General features: G+C 53.9%; 1 protein-coding gene across 1 annotated transcript; it reads right to left on the bottom strand.

Annotated features, from left to right (window-relative positions):
* Nucleotides 1-6,198: 6,198 nt before the first annotated feature.
* Nucleotides 6,199-17,701, bottom strand: LOC119931812. Its single transcript, XM_038750713.1, has 5 exons — nt 17,685-17,701; nt 10,708-10,811; nt 8,302-8,463; nt 7,722-7,853; nt 6,199-6,404 (listed from the first exon to the last, which is right to left on the bottom strand). The coding sequence occupies exons 2-5, from the start codon at nt 10,793-10,795 to the stop codon at nt 6,265-6,267; spliced, it is 522 nt and encodes a 173-aa protein (XP_038606641.1). The 5' UTR covers nt 10,796-10,811; nt 17,685-17,701; the 3' UTR covers nt 6,199-6,264.
* Nucleotides 17,702-18,766: the final 1,065 nt, after the last annotated feature.

Below are 18,766 nucleotides of genomic sequence, written 5' to 3'. Positions count from 1 at the left end.
TCAGCTCTCCCTTCAGGGAGGGTCACCCCGGCCCGGCAGGTCTCCCCTCAGGGAGGGACACCCCACCCCATCAGCTCTCCCCTCGGGGAGGGACTTGTTAGCCCGTCAGCTCTCCCCTCGGGGAGGGTCACCCCTGCGTGGCAGCTCTCCCCTCGGGGAGGGACACCCCAGCCCGGTGGCTCTCCCCTCGGGGAGGGACACCCCAGCCCGGTGGCTCTCCCCTCAGGGAGGGACACCTTAGCCTGTCGGCTCTCCCCTCAGGGAAGGTCACCCCAGCCCATCAAGTCTCCCCTCGGGGAGGGACACCCCGACCCATCAGCTCTCCCTTCAGGGAGGGTCACCCCGGCCCGGCCGCTCTCCCCTCAGGGAGGGACACCCCACCCCATCAGCTCTCCCCTCGGGGAGGGACACGTTAGCCTGTCAGCTCTCCCCTCGGGGAAGGTCACCCCAACCCGTCAGCTCTCCCCTCATGGAGGGACACCCTGACCCATCAGCTCTCCCCTCAGGGAGGGTCACCCCGGCCTGGCCGCTCTCCCCTCAGGGAGGGACACCCCGCCCCATAAGCTCTCCCCTCGGGGAGGGACACGTTAGCCTGTCAGCTCTCCCCTCGGGGAAGGTCACCCCAACCCATCAGCTCTCCCCTCAGGGAGGGACACCCCGACCCATCAGCTCTCCCCTCAGGGAGGGTCACCCCGGTCTGGCCGCTCTCCCCTCAGGGAGGGACACCCCGCCCCATCAGCTCTCCCCTTGGGGAGGGACACGTTAGCCTGTCAGCTCTCCCTTCGGGGAAGGTCACACCAACCCATCAGCTCTCCCCTCAGGGAGGGACACCCTGACCCATCAGCTCTCCCCTCGGGGAGGGTCACCCCGGTCCGGCAGGTCTCCCCTCAGGGAGGGACACCCCACCCCATCAGCTCTCCCCTTGGGGAGGGACACCCTAACCCATCAGCTCTCCCCTCAGGGAGGGTCACCCCGGTCCGGCAGGTCTCCCCTCAGGGAGGGACACCCCACCCCATCAGCTCTTCCCTCGGGGAGGGACACCCTGACCCATCAGCTCTCCCCTCAGGGAGGGTCACCCCGGTCCGGCAGGTCTCCCCTCAGGGAGGGACACCCCACCCCATCAGCTCTCCCCTCAGGGAGGGACACCCCACCCCATCAGCTCTCCCCTCGGGGAGGGACACCCTGACCCATCAGCTCTCCCCTCAGGGAGGGTCACCCCGGGCCGGCCGCTCTCCCCTCATGGAGGGACATTCCGCCCCATCAGCTGTCCCCTCGGGGAGGGACACGTTAGCCTGTCAGCTCTCCCCTCGGGGAAGGTCATCCCACCCCATCAAGTCTCCCCTCAGGGAGGGTCACCCCGGCCCCGGCCGCCCTCCCCTCAGGGAGGGACACCCCGGCCCGGCCGCTCTCCCCTCAGGGAGGGACACCCCGCCCCATTAGTTGTCCCCTCAAGGACGGACACGTTAGTCTGTCAGCTCTCCCGTCAGGGAGGGACACCCCAAACCATTAGCTCTCCCCTCAAGGACTGACACGTTAGCCTGTCAGCCCTCCGGTCAGGGAGGGACGCCCCGACCCGACAGCTCTCCCCTCAGGGAAGGACACCCCGGGCCGGACAGCCGTCCCCTCAAGGAGGGACCTGTCAACCCGTCCGCTCTCCCCTCAGGGAGGGAGAGCCCCGTCCCAGGGCGGGGGCCTCCGCGCCCCCAGACGAGCCGCCCGGCCGCCTCAGAGACGATTAAAAGGATCTTTAGGGCTCGGGTCCCTGGAAAAAGAATAAACCAGCTTTGTTTTCCTCCAGCGTGACCAGGATAAGTCATTTCCCACCCCCCTCCTACACACAGGCCTGCCTTTCCCACCGCCCCTTGCTGACCCCCCTCCCCGCCCTCAGCAGCTCCGGGAAGAGCTGGGATGAGGATGGAGGGCGGCGAATTGCGCTCGTTGCAGCGAGGAGGAGGAAGAGGAGGCGCGGAGGGTCTGCCCTGACCTCCCTCGAAGCGGCGGGGGGCTCGGGGCAGACCCTCTCGCCTCCCCTCTTCCGTCCCCGGGGGAACGAGACGAAGACCCGGGGCGGGGTCTCTGAATCGCGCCCCAAGCACCGAAGGAGACCCAGTCGGGTCAAAGGAGCGCCCGGGGACCGGACCACGGAGGAGGAAACTGAGGCCCGGGGAAGACAAGCGACCCGTCCGAGGTCGGAACCCGGGGGGCTGTCCTGAGGACCCTCGGATGCGGGGCCGAGAAGCAGCGTGGCCGAGCGGGCAGAGCCCGGGCAGGGGAATCGGAGGTCGGGGGTTCCCATCCCGGCTCTGCCCCTTGTCTGCTGTGTGACCCTGGGCCGGCCGCTTCACTTCTCTGGGCCTCGGTGCCCTCCTCCGTGAAACGGGGATGGAGACCGTGAGCCCCACCGGGGACGGGGACCGTGAGCAACCCGATTAGCCTGCATCCACCCCAGCGCTTAGAACGGCGCTTGGCACATAGTAAGTGCTTAATGTGTACCATAATTATTATTCTGAAGGGGATGATGATGATGCTTCCCGGCCACGGATCCCAGCGACGCCTGGGGCAGCGCTCCCGACGCTCCGGGTTGTCTTGACTGGTCCAACAGCCGGCCCCCCAGGACCCCAGCCCCAAATGGGATGGGGGGCGCACGGCCAGCTCCGCCCCCCAGCCTCCTCCCCACTGCCCCCCATAATTCCCTCCCTCCCTCCCCCACCACCTCCCCCATTCCCGGGAGAAGCAGGGACGATTCCCGTCCCCCCGGATCCCTCAGCGGCCGGAGAAGCAGGACCGCTCCCGCCCAGGCTCCGGAAACCGGTAGACCCCCTCCCTGACCTCAAGGAGCTTACGATCAATCTATCCGAGCTATTTATTGAGCACCCACCAATTGCGCGTCTCTGGGCTGGGCTCCTGGGGGAGTCCAAGAAAGTTAGTAATAATAATAATGGCGTTTATTAAGCGCTTACTATGTGCGCTGTGAGCCCACTGTTGGGTAGGGACTGTATATGTTGCCAACTTGTACTTCCCAAGCGCTTAGTCCAGTGCTCTGCACACAGTAAGCGCTCAATAAATACGATTGGTTGATTGCAAAGCACCGTTCTAAGCGCTGGGGAGGTTACAAGTTGATCGAGTTGTCCCACGGGGGGCTCACAGTCTTCATCCCCATTTTCCAGATGAGGTAACTGAGGCCCAGAGAAGTGAAGTGACTTGCCCAGAGTCACACAGCTAATTGGCGGAGCTGGGATAGTAGACACGAGGCCCTGCCTTCCGGGAGCTCACGATCCAACCGTGCTATCTGTTGAGCGCCTGCTGGGTACTGAACAGTAGACTGAGCGCCTGGGAGAGTCCGATCGAACTAATCCAAGTCACTTCTCTGAACCTCAGTGACCTCATCTGTAAAATGGGGATTATGACCGTGAGCCCCACGTGGGACAACCTGATCACCCTGTATCCCCCCCAGCGCTTAGAACAGTGCTTTGCACATAGTAAGCGCTTAACAAATGCCATTATTATTATTATTATTATCATCCAATCCCTGCCCTCAAGGAGCTGACGGTCCGCTGTGTGCCGAGCACTGTACTGAGCGCTCGGGAGAGCATTAGAGCTGGTAGACGTGGTCCCTGCTGCCCTGATGGAGCTTACGGTCTATCCATCAATACTATTTATTGGGCGCCTTCTGCCTGTGCGGCGCAGCGTACTAAACGCTTGGGAGAATGCGGTAGAGCCGGTAGACACGATTCCTGCCCCCAAGGAGCTTACTATAAGTGCTATTTATTGGAGCTTATCAGTGCTATTTATTGGGCGCCTTCTGTGTGCAGAACCCCGTACCAAGCGCTTTGCCGGGGAGTACGGTAGATTACAAGACAGGATCCCTGCCCCCAAGGAGCTTCCCGTCTATCCAACAGTACTATTTATTGGACGCCTTTCGAGTTCAGAGCACCGGACTGGGCGCTTGGGGGGAGTCCAAGAGAGCCAGTAAGCACGACCCCCGCCCTCCAGAATCGTACCATCTATCAATCGTTGGTATTTATTAAGCGCTTAGTACAGTGCTCTGCACATAGTAAGCGCTCAATAAGTACGATTGATGATTCATTGAGCGCCTCCCGGGTGCCAAGCGCCGTGCTAAGCGCTTGGGAGAGTCCAAGATAAGAGCCGGTAGTCACCTTCCCTGCCCGCGACGAGCTGACGGTCTAGGCCGTGCTACTTGCTGAGCGCCTCCTGGGTGGGGAGCACTGTACTGAGCTCCTGCCCGTCCCGCCCCCGCCCCTACCCCGGAGCAATCCTGGGATCAGGGAGGGAAGACGAGGACCGGAGGAGGGAGAGGGAGGATGGAGCCGGAAGGATAAAAGTCACGGCCAAAAGAGAAGCGGCGCGGCCTAATGGGTCAAACCCGGGGCTGAGAGGATCTGGGTTCTAATCCTGACTCTGCCCCTTATCTGCCGGGTGACCTTGGCCCAGTCACTTCCCTCCTCCGGGCCTCAGTTCCCTCCTCTGTCAAATGGGGATGAAGACCGGGAGCCCCCACGTGGGACAGGAACCGTGTCCGACCCCATTAGCTTGGCTCTCCCCCGCCGCTTAGTACAGTGCCCGGCACCTAGTAAGCGCTTAACTACCATAAAATGAAAAAATCTCCCCCGCCGCCCCCACTCTCCCCGCCACTACTCCCTGTGCTATTTGTGGAGCACTTACTCCGTGCCAAGCACTGTGCTAAGCGCCGTGGGGAGGATGGCGGGCCTGATCCCCGTCCCATACGGGCCCCCCCCCTCCCAACCCATTGGACAGAGGAGGAAACGGAGGCCCAGAGAAGGGCAGTGACTGGGCCAAGGTCACCCGGCGGGGCGGCGGCGGGATTAGAACCCGGACCCTTCCCGCGCCCACCCCCGGCCCGCTTCTCCCGTGTACCACGGCCTCGTCTTCGCTGTACATATTTGAGACTAGTTTTTATTCCATGTGAATACGATATACTATTTTTGTTAAGCGTGTGTCTGTATTTATGTGTGAAGCCAACCAGGTGGGACGCGGGACAGGTAGTTCCGGGGGCGGGGAGGGGGGGAAACTGAGGCAGGCCGGGAGCGGCGGCCATCGCGGTCGGTCCCCCCCATCTCCCTTCCCACCCCCGACTCTTTTTGGAATAGTTTGTGTGCCGGTGAAAATGCAGATTCTCTAATAAACCGTGTTGGATTCGCAGCGACCGCGTGTGTCTCGCGTGGCTCTTCCGGGGGGGAAGCGGGAATGAAGACCCCCCGACGATGAGGGTAATTGTGGGGCGCTTACTACGTGTCAAGGACTGTTTGAAGCGCCGAGGGAGATCGATCCAAACTTCTAAGCTCACTGTGGGCAGGGGATGCGTCGGTTATATGGTTGTATTGCAGACTCACGGCGCTCTGCACCCGTGAAGCGCTCAATAAATCAATCAATCCTATTTATTGAGTGCTTACTGTGTGCAGAGCACTGTACTAAGCGCTTGGGAAGTACCAGTTGGAAACATAAGTACGATGGAATGAATCAGGTTGGACCCAGACCCCGTCCTAGTGAGTAGAGAAGCAGCGTGGCTCAGTGGAAAGAGCCCGGGCTTTGGAGTCAAGAGGTCGTGGGTTCAAATCCCGGCTCCGCCAGGTGTCAGCTGTGTGACTTGGGGCAAGTCGCTTCACTTCTCTGGGCCTCAGTTCCCTCATCTGGAAAATGGGGATGAAGACTGGGAGCGCCCCGGGGGCACAACCTGATCACCTTGTAGCCTCCCCAGCGCTTAGAACAGTGCTTGGCATAGAGTAAGTGCTTAATAAATGCCGTCATCATCATCATGGGTTCGAATCCTGGCTCTGCCACCTGTCAGCTGTGTGACTTTGGGCAAGTCACGTCACTTCTCTGGGCTTCAATCAATCAATCACTCAATCGTATTTATTGAGCGCTTACTGTGTGCAGAGCACTGTACTAAGCGCTTGCACTGTACTAAGTGCTTCAGTGACCTCATCTGGAAAATGGGGGATGAAAATTGTGTGAGCCCCTCCGTGGGACAACCCGATCACCATGCAACCTCCCCAGCGCTTAGAACAGTGCTTTGCACATAGTAAGCCCTTAACAAATGCTAGTAGTAGTAGTAGTAGTAGTAGTAGTAGTAGTAGTAGTAGTAGTAGTAGTAAGCGCTGAACAGAGACCATCATCTTTGTTGGCATTATTATTGGAGGCCCGAGGGGCCGGGGGCCGGGCAGGATTTTATTGAGGAGGGGGTCCGGGCCGGACGGGGGGTCCCGTCCCCGGTGGACCCCGTCACTACTTCTTCTTCCACTGGTCGCGGTGGTAATCCCACTTGGAGGCGAGGCCCTGGATGGGATTGGCCTTCATGTCCAGGCTCCGGCGCAGCTGCTGGGCCTTCCACGTGGCCGACAGGGTCGGGGGCTTCTCCGGGGACACTGTTACAGCAGGACAACACGGGGAGCCCTGCCTCTCTGCCTTCCCATCACCCCCAAGGGCACCCCCTCTCCAGCCTCCCACAATCCCCCAGGGCACTGCCCCTCTGCCTTCCCATCACCCTGCCCACCCTTGGGGTACCCCCCTCCATCCTCCCACAATCCCCCGGGGCACCCCCTCTCCATCCTCCCACAATCCCCCAGGGTGCTACCTCTCTGCCTTCCCATCACCCTGCCCACCCTTGGGGTACAGCCTCTCCATCCTCCCACAATCCCCCGGGGTGCTGCCCCTCTGCCTTCCCATCACCCTGCCCACCCTTGGGGTACCCCCTCTCCATCCTCCCACAATCCCTCGGGGCACCCACTCTCCACCCTCCCACAATCCCCCCGGGCACCTCCTCTCCATCCTCCCACAATCCCCCGGGGCGCTGCCCCTCTGCCTTCCCATCACCCTGCCCGCCCTTGGGATACCCCCCTCCATCCTCCCACAATCCCTCGGGGCATCTACTGTCCATCCTCCCACAATCCCCCGGGGCACCCACTCTCCATCCTCCCACAATCCCCCGGGGCACCCACTCTCCATCCTCCCACAATCCCCCGGGGCACCCCCTCTCCATCCTCCCACAATCCCCTGGGGTGCTGCCCCTCTGCTTTCCCATCACCCTGCCCACCCTTGGGGTACCCCCTCTCCACCCTCCCACAATCCCTCCGGGCACCCATTCTCCATCCTCCCACAATCCCCCTCTCCACCCTCCCACAATCCGCAGGGGCACCCTCTCTCCATCCTCCCACAATCCCCCGGGGCGCTGCCCCTCTCCACCCTACCACAATCCCCCGGGGCACCCACTCTTCATCCTCCCACAATCCCCTGGGGCGCTGCCCCTCTGCCTTCCCATCACCCTTCCCACCCTTGGGGTACCCCCTCTCCATCCTCCCACAATTCCTCGGGGCACCCACTCTCCATCCTCCCACAATCCCCCTCTCCATCCTCCCACAATCCCCCGGGGCCCTGCCTCCCTGCCTTCCCGTCACCCCCCGGGGCAAATCCCTGCCCTCCATGGGGCTGCCAGTCTAAGCGCTGAGCACCGCGCCTGGCATGCAGTAAGCACTTAACGGACACCAGAAGAGAAGGCGGGGAGGAGAAGTCCATTTTACAGATGAGGAAACCGAGGCCTAAGGAATGCTGATGATGACCAGGCCTCTCCCGTCACCCCTCATCCGTCCTCCTGCAATCCCCGCCCCCCAGGGTACCACCTCTCCCCTTCCCATCACCCCCGGAAGGTTTGGGGGGGGTCACCCCTCCTCCGCCCCCCGGCTCACCGTACACTCGCTGCCACGCCATCATGAGCGCCGTGAGGCCCAGGAAGAAGAAGAAGCCCCCAAGGACGGCCTTCCACTCGCCGGACGGCCTCTTCGCCTCCGCCAGGGTCTGCGGGAACTGGAGGCGATACACTGCGCGAGGCGTGGGGGCAACTTAGAGGACGCCCCCCCAGCCCCCAGCCCACCCACCCGCATCCCAACCCCCTGCCCAACAACCCGGAGCGGCCTAGCGGGACTGGGATTCGGAGAAGCTGGGTTCTCATCCCGGCCACGCTACTAGTCCGCTGGGTGACCTTGGGCGGTGCGTGTCTTTTGGGTAGGGACCGTCCCTAGATGTTGCCAACTTGGACTTCCCAAGCGCTTAGTCCAGTGCTCCGCACACAGTAAGCGCTCAATAAATACGATTGAGTGAATGAATGAATGAATGAACCCAGGTGATCTGTCTCCTAGGCCGTGCTGCTTCTGTGGTGGCCGGAGCTGGGGGGCGGTTCGGGCCCCCCGGACCCTCCCGTACGCTATGGACCCCCACCCAGTCTACCCCCAATCCACCCACGAGTCCACCCCCCGGCCCGGCACATACGGACAACTTTCTCCTCGCGGCTGAGCTGAGTCCAGGCCCCCTTCTCCTTCTCCTTGAGCACCCGCTCCTCGGGCCGGAGGTCCCGCCGCCAAGGCTCCTGGGGCAGGGGGTAGCTGCGCCTCGTGGGGGGCGGCGGGAAGCCTGGGTCCCCCTCACCGGGCCCTGGGGGGTCGGGAGGGGGGAAGCGAGAAACAGCGCGGCTCAGTGCAAAAAGAACCCAAACTTTGGAGTCCGAGGTCATGGGTTCAAATCCCCGCCCCGCCAACTGTCAGCTGGGTGACTTTGGGCCAGTCGCTTCACTTCTCTGGGCCTCAGTTCCCTCATCTGGAAAACGGGGATGAAGACTGGGAGCCCCCCATGGGACAACCGGATCACCTTGTAACCTCCCCAGCGCTTAGAACAGTGCTTTGTACATAGTAAGTGCTTAACAAATACCATCATTATTATTATTATTATTATCCACCGATACACCCCCAGGTCCACCCCTACCAGGCTTGAGGGGTACAGGAGGGGGTCTTTTTTTTTTTGAATAATAATTATGATAGCATTTGTTAAGCTCTTACTATGTGCAAAGCACTGTTCTAAGCCCTGGGAAGGATACAAGGTGAACAGGTTGTCCCACATGGGGCTCACAGTCCTCATCTTCACGCTGAGAAGCAGCGTGACTCCGTGGAAAGAGCCCGGGCTTTGGAGTCCAAGGTCATGGGTTCAAACCCCCGCTCCACCAACTGTCAGCTGGGTGACTTTGGGCCAGTCGCTTCACTTCTCTGGGCCTCAGTTCCCTCATCTGGAAAACGGGGATGAAGACTGTGAGGCCCCCGGGGGACAACCTGATCACCTTGGAACCTCCCCAGCGCTTAGAACAGTGCTTTGTACATAGTAAGTGCTTAACAAATACCATCAGTATTATTATTATTATTATCCACCAATACACCCCCAGGTCCACCCTTACCAGGCTTGAGGGGCAAAGGAGGGGGTCTTTTTTTTTTGAATAGTACAGTGCTCTGCACACAGTAAGCGCTCAATAAATACGATTGATGATGATGATGATGAATAATACTTATGATGGCATTTGTTAAGCTCCTACTATGTGCAAAGCACTGTTCTAAGCACTGGGAAGGATGCAAGGTGATCAGGTTGTCCCACGTGGGGCTCACAGTCCACCCTTACCAGGCTTGAGGGGCACAGGAGGGGGTCTTTCTTTTGGAATAATAATTATGATGGCATTTGTTAAGCTCCTACTATGTGCAAAGCACTGTTCTAAGCGCTGGGAAGGATACAAGGTGATCAGGTTGTCCCACATGGGGCTCACAGTCTTCATCTTCACGTTGAGAAGCAGCGTGGTCTTTTTTTTGGAATAATAATTATGATGGCATTTGTTAAGCTCCTACTATGTGCAAAGCACTGTTCTAAGCGCTGGGAAGGATACAAGGTGATCAGGTTGTCCCACATGGGGCTCACAGTCTTCATCTTCACGTTGAGAAGCAGCGTGGTCTTTTTTTTTTTTTGAATAATAATTACGATGGCATTTGATAAGCTCCTACTATGTGCAAAGCACTGTTCTAAGCGCTGGGAAGGATACAAGGTGATCAGGTTGTCCCACATGGGGCTCACAGTCTTCATCTTCACGCTGAGAAGCAGGGTGGCTCCATGGAAAGAGCCCGGGCTTTGGAGTCAGAGGTCAGGGGTTCAAATCCCAGCTCCGCCAATAGCCAGCTGTGTGACTTTGGGCGAGTCACTTCACTTCTCTGGGCCTCAGTTACCTCATAAGCGCTGGGGAGGTTACAAGGTGATCAGGTTGTCCCACGTGGGGCTAACAGTCTTCATCCCCATTTTACAGATGAGGGAACTGAGGCCCAGAGAAGTGAAGTGACTTGCCCAAAGTCACCCAGCTGACAATTGGCGGAGCTGGGAATTATAATAATAATAATGGCATTTATTAAGTGCTTACTATGTGCAAAGCACTGTTCTAAGTGCTGGGGAGGTTACAAGGTGATCAGGTTGTCCCACGTGGGGCTAACAGTCTTCATCCCCATTTTACAGATGAGGTAACTGAGGCCCAGAGAAGTGAAGTGACTTGCCCAAAGTCACCCAGCTGACAATTGGCGGAGCTGGGAATTATAATAATAATAATAATGGCATTTATTAAGCGCTTACTATGTGCAAAGCACTGTTCTAAGCGCTGGGGAAGGTTCCAAGGTGATCAGGCTGTCCCACCGGGGGCTCCCGGTCTTCATCCCCATTTTCCAGATGAGGTCACTGAGGCCCAGAGAAGTGAAGCGACCTGCCCCAAGTGACCCAGCTGGCAGTTGGCGGAGCCGGGATTTGAACCCGTGACCTCCGACTCCAAAGCCCGGGCCCTTTCCACTGAGGCAGGCTGCTTCTAGGCCGCACTGTTTCCCTTACCTGGACCCCCGGGGCCGTGGACCGCTCGGAGGATGACGAAGGACCCCCGCCGTCCTCCCTTCGCCAGGGTTCGCCATGCGGAAAACATCTGCACAGCTTTAATTCTTTAATAATAACAATAACAATATTATTAATAATATAATTATCATAATTATTTATACTATAATTATAATAATTTATTATTATATAATAAATAATAGTGCCTAATAATAACAGTAATAATGTTGGCTTATTTTATTTTGTGAATATGTTTTGTTTTGTTCTCTGTCTCCCCCTTCTAGACTGCGAGCCCGCTGTCGGGTAGGGACCGTCTCTAGATGTTGCCAGCTTGGACTTCCCAAGCGCTTAGTACAGTGCTCTGTGCACAGTAAGCGCTCAATAAATATGATTGGTGATGATGATGAGCCCACTGTCGGGTAGGGGCCGTCTCTAGATGTTGCCAACTTGGACTTCCCAAGCGCTTAGTACAGTGCTCTGCGCACAGTAAGTGCTCAATAAGTACGACTGATTGATAGATTGATTGGCATTTGTTAAGCGCTTACTACGTGCCAGGCACTGTTCTAAGCGCTGGGGAGGATGCAAGGTGATCCCACGTGGGGCCCACCGTCTTCCTCCCCATTCGAGAAGCAGCGCGGCTCAGTGGAAAGAGCCCGGGCTTTGGAGTCGGAGGTCATGGGTTCGAATCCCGGCTCCACCGCATGTCTGCTGTGTGACCTTGGGCGGGTCGCTTCACTTCTCTGAGCCTCAGTTCCCTCATCTGGAAAATGGGGATGAAGACTGGGAGCCCCCCGTGGGACAACTTGATCACCTTGTATCCCCCCCAGCGCTTAGAACAGTGCCCTGCACATAGTAAGCGCTTAACAAATGCCATCATTATTATTATTATTATTACGATTGAATGAATGAATGAGTGAATAAATGAATGAATGAGTGAATGAATGAATGAATGACTGGTTATTTGCTAAGCGCTTACTATGTGCTAGTCGCCGTCTGCTGGCCGAATAGAGCACTGCAGGCGCAAGAGCCCCAGGCCTCTTGACCAAAGGCGAGAGCCTTTGAGTGGGGAGGGTGGGCGGCTGGATTACAGTTATAATAATAATATATAATAAACACGATCATTTATTAATATTTATTTATTTATTTATTATTTTAAATTAATTAATTCGTTATTAGTGATCGTATTCATTAATAAGTACGATTATTATATAATAATAATGTTGGTATTTGTTAAGCGCCTACTATGTGCCAAGCACTGTTCTAAGCGCTGGGGGAGATGCAAGGTAATCAGATTGTCCCCCCCGTGGGGCTCCCGGTCTTCATCCCCATTTTCCAGATGCGGGAACTGAGGCCCATCATCATCATAAGACTGTGAGCCCCACGTGGGACAACTTGATCACCTTGTATCCCCCCCCCCAGCGCTTAGAACAGTGCTCTGCACATAGTAAGCGCTTAACAAATGCCATTATTATTATTATTATTTATTTATTTTACTTGTACATATCTATTCTATTTATTTTATTATTGAATAATAATAAATTCCGCTCCTCCGCCGCTAATCTCCTCACCGTACTTCGTTCTCGCCTGTCCCGCCGTCGACCCCCGGCCCACGTCACACCCCGGGCCTGGAATCATCATCATCATCATCAATCGTATTTATTGAGCGCTTACTGTGTGCAGAGCGCTGGACTAAGCGCTTGGGAAGTACAAGTTGCCAACATATAGAGACAGTCCCTACCCAACAGTGGGCTCACAGTCTAAAAGGGGGAGACAGAGAACAAAAGCAAACATACTAACAAAATCAAATAAATAGAATAGATAGGTACAAGTAAAATAAATAAATAAATAAATAGAATAACAAATATGTACAAACATGCGTACATATATATGGCCCAGAGAAGTGACTTGCCCAAAGTCACCCAGCTGACCAGTGGCGGAGCCGGAATTTGAACCCACGACCTCTGACTCCAGAGCCCGGGCTCTTTCCACTGAGCCACGATAATAATAACGAGAATAATAATAATGACATTGTTAAGCGCTTACTATGTGCCAAGCACTGTTCTAAGCGCTGGGGAGGTTACAAGGTGATCAGGTTGTCCCATGGGGGGGCCCACAGTCTTCATCCCCCTTTTACAGATGAGGAAACTGAGGCCCAGAGAAGCGAAGTGACTTGCTCAAAGTCACACTGTAGCTGACAATTGGCAGAGCCGGGGTTCGAATAATAATAATACTGATAATGATAATTAATTATAATTAATGATAATGGCATTTGCTAAGCATTTACTCTGTGGCAGGCATTGTACTAAGCGCTGGGGGAGATAGAGACGGTAGGGACCGTCTCTAGATGTTGCCAACTTGGACTTCCCAAGCGCTTAGTCCAGTGCTCCGCACACAGTAAGCGCTCAATAAATACGAATGAATGAATATATATGTTTGTACATATTTATTACTCTATTTTACTTGTACGTATTTATGTATCTTATTCTGTTAAAATGTTTTGTTTTGTTGTCCATCTCCCCCTTCTAGACTGTGAGCCCGCTGTCGGGCAGGGACCGTCTCTAGATGTTGCCGACTTGGACTTCCCAAGCGCTTAGTCCCATGCTCTGCGCACAGTAAGCGCTCAATAAATATGATTGATTGATTGATTGATTGATTGATTGATTCTAGACTGTCAGCCCGCTGTCGGGTAGGGACCGTCTCTAGACATTGCCAACTTGGACTTCCCAAGTGCTCAGTCCAGTGCTCTGCACACAGTAAGCGCTCAATAAATACGATTGAATGAATGAATGAATATATATGTTTGTACATATTTACTACTCTGTTTTACTTGTACATATTTATTCTATTTATCTTATTCTGTTTTAATGTGTTTTGTTTTGTTGTCCATCTCCCCCTTCTCGACTGTGAGCCCGCTGTTGGGGAGGGACCGGCTCTCTAGGTTGCCGACTTGTCCTTCCCAAGCGCTTAGTCCAGTGCTCTGCACACAGTGAGCGCTCAATAAATAGGATTGAATGAATGAATGAATATATATATATATATATATTTGTACATATTTATTACTCTATTTTCCTTGTACATATTTATTCTATTTATCTTATTCTGTTAATATGTTTTGTTTTGTTGTCCATCTCCCCCTTCTCAACTGTGAGCCCGCTGTCGGGTAGGGACCGTCTCTAGATGTCGCCGACTTGGACTTCCCAAGCGCTTAGTCCAGTGCTCTGCGCACAGTAAGTGCTCAATAAATACAATTGAATGAATGAATGAATATATATGTTTGTACATATTTATTACTCTAATAACTTTATCGTATTCTGTTAATATGTTTCGTTTTGTCGTCCATCTCCCCCTTCTAGACTGTGAGCCCGCTGTCGGGTAGGGACCGTCTCTAGATGTTGCCAACTTGGACTTCCCAAGCGCTTAGTCCGGCGCTCCGCACACAGTAAGCGCTCAATAAATACGATTGAATGGATGGATGAATCCCAGTGGGCCCCCCCGGAGGGGATGGTGGGCGTGCGAGGGACACCGGCCGAGGAGGACCAGATGTTCCCGTCTGGTTTCCATCATCCGCTGCTACTGATGTGACAGGCTACGTGTGCCAGGCCACCCACGGCCCCCCGAGCCCGGGGACCAGAAGAAGCGCTTAGCAAATAGCACGGCCTAGCCGGGAGAGCCCCGGCCTGGGAGCCAGAGGGACCCGCTTTCTCCTCCCGGCTCCGCCGCCTGTCTGCCGTGTGACCTTGGACCGGTCACTTCCCTTCTTTAGGCCTCAGTTCCCTCCTCTATCCCCCTTGTAGACTGTGAGCCCACTGTTGGGTAGGGACTGTCTCTAGATGTTGCCAATTTGTACTTCCCAAGCGCTTAGTACAGTGCTCTGCACATAGTAAGCGCTCAATAAATACGATTGGGTAGGGACTGTCTCTATATGTTGCCAATTTGTACTTCCCTAGCGCTTAGTACAGTGCTCTGCACATAGTAAGCGCTCAATAAATACGATTGGGTAGGGACTGTCTCTATATGTTGCCAATTTGTACTTCCCTAGCGCTTAGTACAGTGCTCTGCACATAGTAAGCGCTCAATAAATACGATTGATGATGATGATGATGATTGATGATGATGATGATGAGGAGGATGAATGTATATATGAATACATTCATATATATGAATTCATATGCATTCATATATATGAATGTATATATATGTTTGGACATATTTATTACTCTATTTATTTATTTATTTATTTTATTTGTACATATCTATTCTATTTATTTTATTTGGTTAGTATGTTTGGTTTTGTTCTCAGTCTCCCCCTTTTAGACCGTGAGCCCACTGTTGGGTAGGGACTGTCTCTAGATGTTGCCAACTTGTACTTCCCAAGCGCTTAGTACAGTGCTCTGCACACAGTAAGCGCTCAATAAATACGATTGATGATGAGGAGGAGGATGAATGTATATATGAATACATTCATATATATGAATTCATATACATTCATATGCATTCATATATATGAATGTATATATGTGTTTGGACATATTTATTACTCTATTAATTTATTTATTTATTTTACTTGTACATGTCTATTCTATTTATTTTATTTGGTTAGTATGTTTGGTTTTGTTCTCTGTCTCCCCCCTTTTAGACTGTGAGCCCGCTGTTGGGTAGGGGCTGTCTCTAGATGTTGCCAATTTGTACTTCCCAAGCGCTTAGTACAGTGCTCTGCACACGGTAAGCACTCAATAAATACGATTGATGATGATGATGATCAATCATATTTATTGAGCGCTTACTGTGTGCAGAGCACTGTACTAAGCGCTTGGGAAGTAGTAGTAGTAGTATCTCCTCCAGCACTTAGTACAGTGCCAGGCACATCGTAAGAACTTAACAAATACCACCACCATCATTATTATTATTATTATTATTATTATTATTATTATTATTATTATTGCCATCTCCTCCAGCATTTAGTACAGTCCCTGGCACATAGTAAGTACTTTAAAAATACCTCAATTATTAGAGAAGCAGCCTGGCCTAGTAGGTAAAGCCCGGGTCTGGGAGCCAGAGGTCGTGGGTTCTAATCCCGGCTCCGCCACCTGTCTGCTGGGTGACCTTGGGCAAGTCACTTCACTTCTCTGGGCCTCAGTTCCCTCATCTGTAAAATGGGGATGAAGACCAGGAGCCCCACGTGAGACAGCGACTGGGTCCAACCCGATTTGCTTGGATCTCCCCCAGCGCTTAGTACAGTGCCTGCCACATAGATACTATTAGATTATTACTGTTATGATTATAGTGAGCACTTCATAAATACCACAGTGTGACTTTGGGCAAGTCGCTTCACTTCTCTGGGCCCCAGTGACCTCATCTGGAAAATGGGGATGAAGACTGTGAGCCCCCCGTGGGACAACCTGATCACCTTGTAACCTCCCCAGCGCTTAGAACGGTGCTTTGCACATAGTAAGCGCCTAATAAAATACCATTATTATTATCATTATTATGATGATGATGAAATAGCTTCCATCTTCTCGCAGTTGGGGGGTCTCCCGAGGCCTCAGCCCCCATCAGACCGCGTGGCTCAGTGGAAAGAGCCCGGGCTTTGGAGGCAGAGGTCACGGGTTCAAATCCCGGCTCCGCCAATTGTCAGCTGGGTGACTTTGAGCAAGTCACCTCACTTCTCTGGGCCTCAGTGACCTCATCTGTCAAACGGGGATGAAGACTGTGAGCCCCCCGTGGGACAACCTGATCCCCTTGTAACCTCCCCAGCACTTAGAACGGTGCTTGGCACATAGTAAGTGCTTAATAAATGCCATTATTATTATCATTATTATTATCATTATCATGAGCATCATCATCATCATCATCAATCATATTTATTGAGCGCTTACTATGTGCAGAGCACTGTACTAAGCGCTTGGGAAGTACAAATTGGCAACATATAGAGACAGTCCCTACCCAACAGTGGGCTCACAGTCTAAAAGGGGGAGACAGAGAACAAAACCAAGCATACTAACAAAATAAGATAAATAGAATAGATATGGACAAATAAAATAAATAAATAAATAAATAGAGTATCATTATCATTATCATTATTATTATCAGACGGCCTGGAGCCCCCAGCCCCGTTAGCCGGTCCCTTTCCTGACCCCCCGCCCTACAGGGTCACTGTGGAGACCCCCAAAAGTGGATGTCTCCCCCTTCTAGACTGGAAGCCCGTTGTTGGGTAGGGACCGTCTCTAGATGTTGCCAACTTGGACTTCGCCAGTGCTCTGCATCATCATCATCATCATCATCATCATCATCATCGATCGTATTTATTGAGCGCTTTCTGTGTGCAGAGCACTGCACTAAGCGCTTGGGAAGTACAAGTTGGCACACAGTAGGCGCTCAGTAAATATAACTGAATGAACGAATGACCGCCTCTAGATCATCATCATCATCGATCGCATTTATTGAGCGCTGACTCTAGATCATCATCATCATCATCAATCATATTTATTGAGCGCTTTCTGTGTGCAGAGCACTGGACTAAGCGCTTGGGAAGTACAAGTTAGCACACAGTAGGTGCTCAGTAAATATAACTGAATGAACGAATGACCGCCTCTAGATCATCATCATCATCAAACGTATTTATTGAGCGCTTACCGTGTGCAGAGCACTGGACTAAACGCTTGGGAAGTACAAGTTGGCACACAGTAGGCGCTCAGTAAATATAACTGAATGAACGAATGACCGCCTCTAGATCATCATCATCATCGATCGTCTTTATTGAGCGCTGACTCTAGATCATCATCATCATCAATCATATTTATTGAGCGCTTACCGTGTGCAGAGCACTGCACTAAGCGCTTGGGAAGTACAAGTTGGCACACAGTAGGCGCTCAGTAAATATAACTGAATGAATGAATGACTGTCTCTAGATGTTGCCGCCTTGTCCTTCCCAAGCGCTCAGTCCCCTCTGCTCCTCCGCCGTCCACCCCATAGTCACTCACTGTGGTCTGGGGGAGACGCGGGGGTCCGGAGGGACCACCGATGGACGGACGGACGGACGGATGGATGGGATGACCGTCTCGCCAGCTGCACAGCAGGACTGGGGGGGACTCCAGCCCGCCTCCTGGGCCCGGCCCCCCTGCCCAGAGACGGCGGAGGAGGAGGAGCGGGTGGTCACCAGCTGGCCCCTGGGGCGGGCGGAGGGATGGGGAGGGGGGCGTCCACAACACAGCCCATCCCCGCCGTCCCCCCCGGCCAGATGGTCCGGGCCGTGAGAGCCCAACATCTGGAAAGCAGCTGACCCTTCACCCCTGACCCCTGACCCCACCCTAGCAGCTCCGCTGAAGTTTGCAGTCTTGGGGGGGACCGTCCTACTAGTACCAATAATAATAAATGCCATCATCATCATCATCATCATCATCATCATCTAGCTTTTTTTCTATTTATTCTGATGACTTGACACCCGTCCACATGTTGTGTTTTGTCGTCAGTCTCCCCCTTCTCGACCGTGAGCCCGCTGTCGGGTAGGGACCGTCTCTAGATGTTGCCAACTTGGACTTCCCAAGCGCTTAGTCCAGTGCTCTGCACCCAGTAAGCGCTCAATAAATACGATTGATTGATTGATTGGACTTCCCAAGCGCTTAGTCCAGTGCTCTGCACCCAGTAAGCGCTCAATAAATACGATTGAGTGAATGAATGAATGAATGAAGCACAGCCCCTGCCCTGGAGGGGTGTACAGTCTGGATTCTGGTTGATTTTTCCTCCTTAAATGCTCTTGAGACCCTCCCCCCGAGGCCCCCGACCCCTGACCCCTGACCTCTGACCCCTAGGGTGTGTGTTTGGGAACGGGGGGGACAAGGAGGTGTCGTCCAGGGCCCTGGAAGGAAGCAACCGGAAGAAACGACATTCCCAAATTCCCTTGGGGATGGAGGGGGAGAGGGGCGGAGGGAGAGAGGGAGGAAGGGGGAAGGGAATGGGGGAGGAGGGAAAGGGGAGGAGGAAGAGGAGAAAGAGGGAGGGGGAGGAAGAGGAAGAAAATCAATCAATCAATTAATCGTATTTATTGAGCCCTTACTGTGTGCAG

This window comes from Tachyglossus aculeatus, chromosome 8, assembly GCF_015852505.1.
Source record: "Tachyglossus aculeatus isolate mTacAcu1 chromosome 8, mTacAcu1.pri, whole genome shotgun sequence".
Lineage (NCBI taxonomy): Eukaryota > Metazoa > Chordata > Mammalia > Monotremata > Tachyglossidae > Tachyglossus > Tachyglossus aculeatus.
Note: the sequence above shows the minus strand (reverse complement) of the source record. Positions and strands in the feature narration are given on the sequence as shown.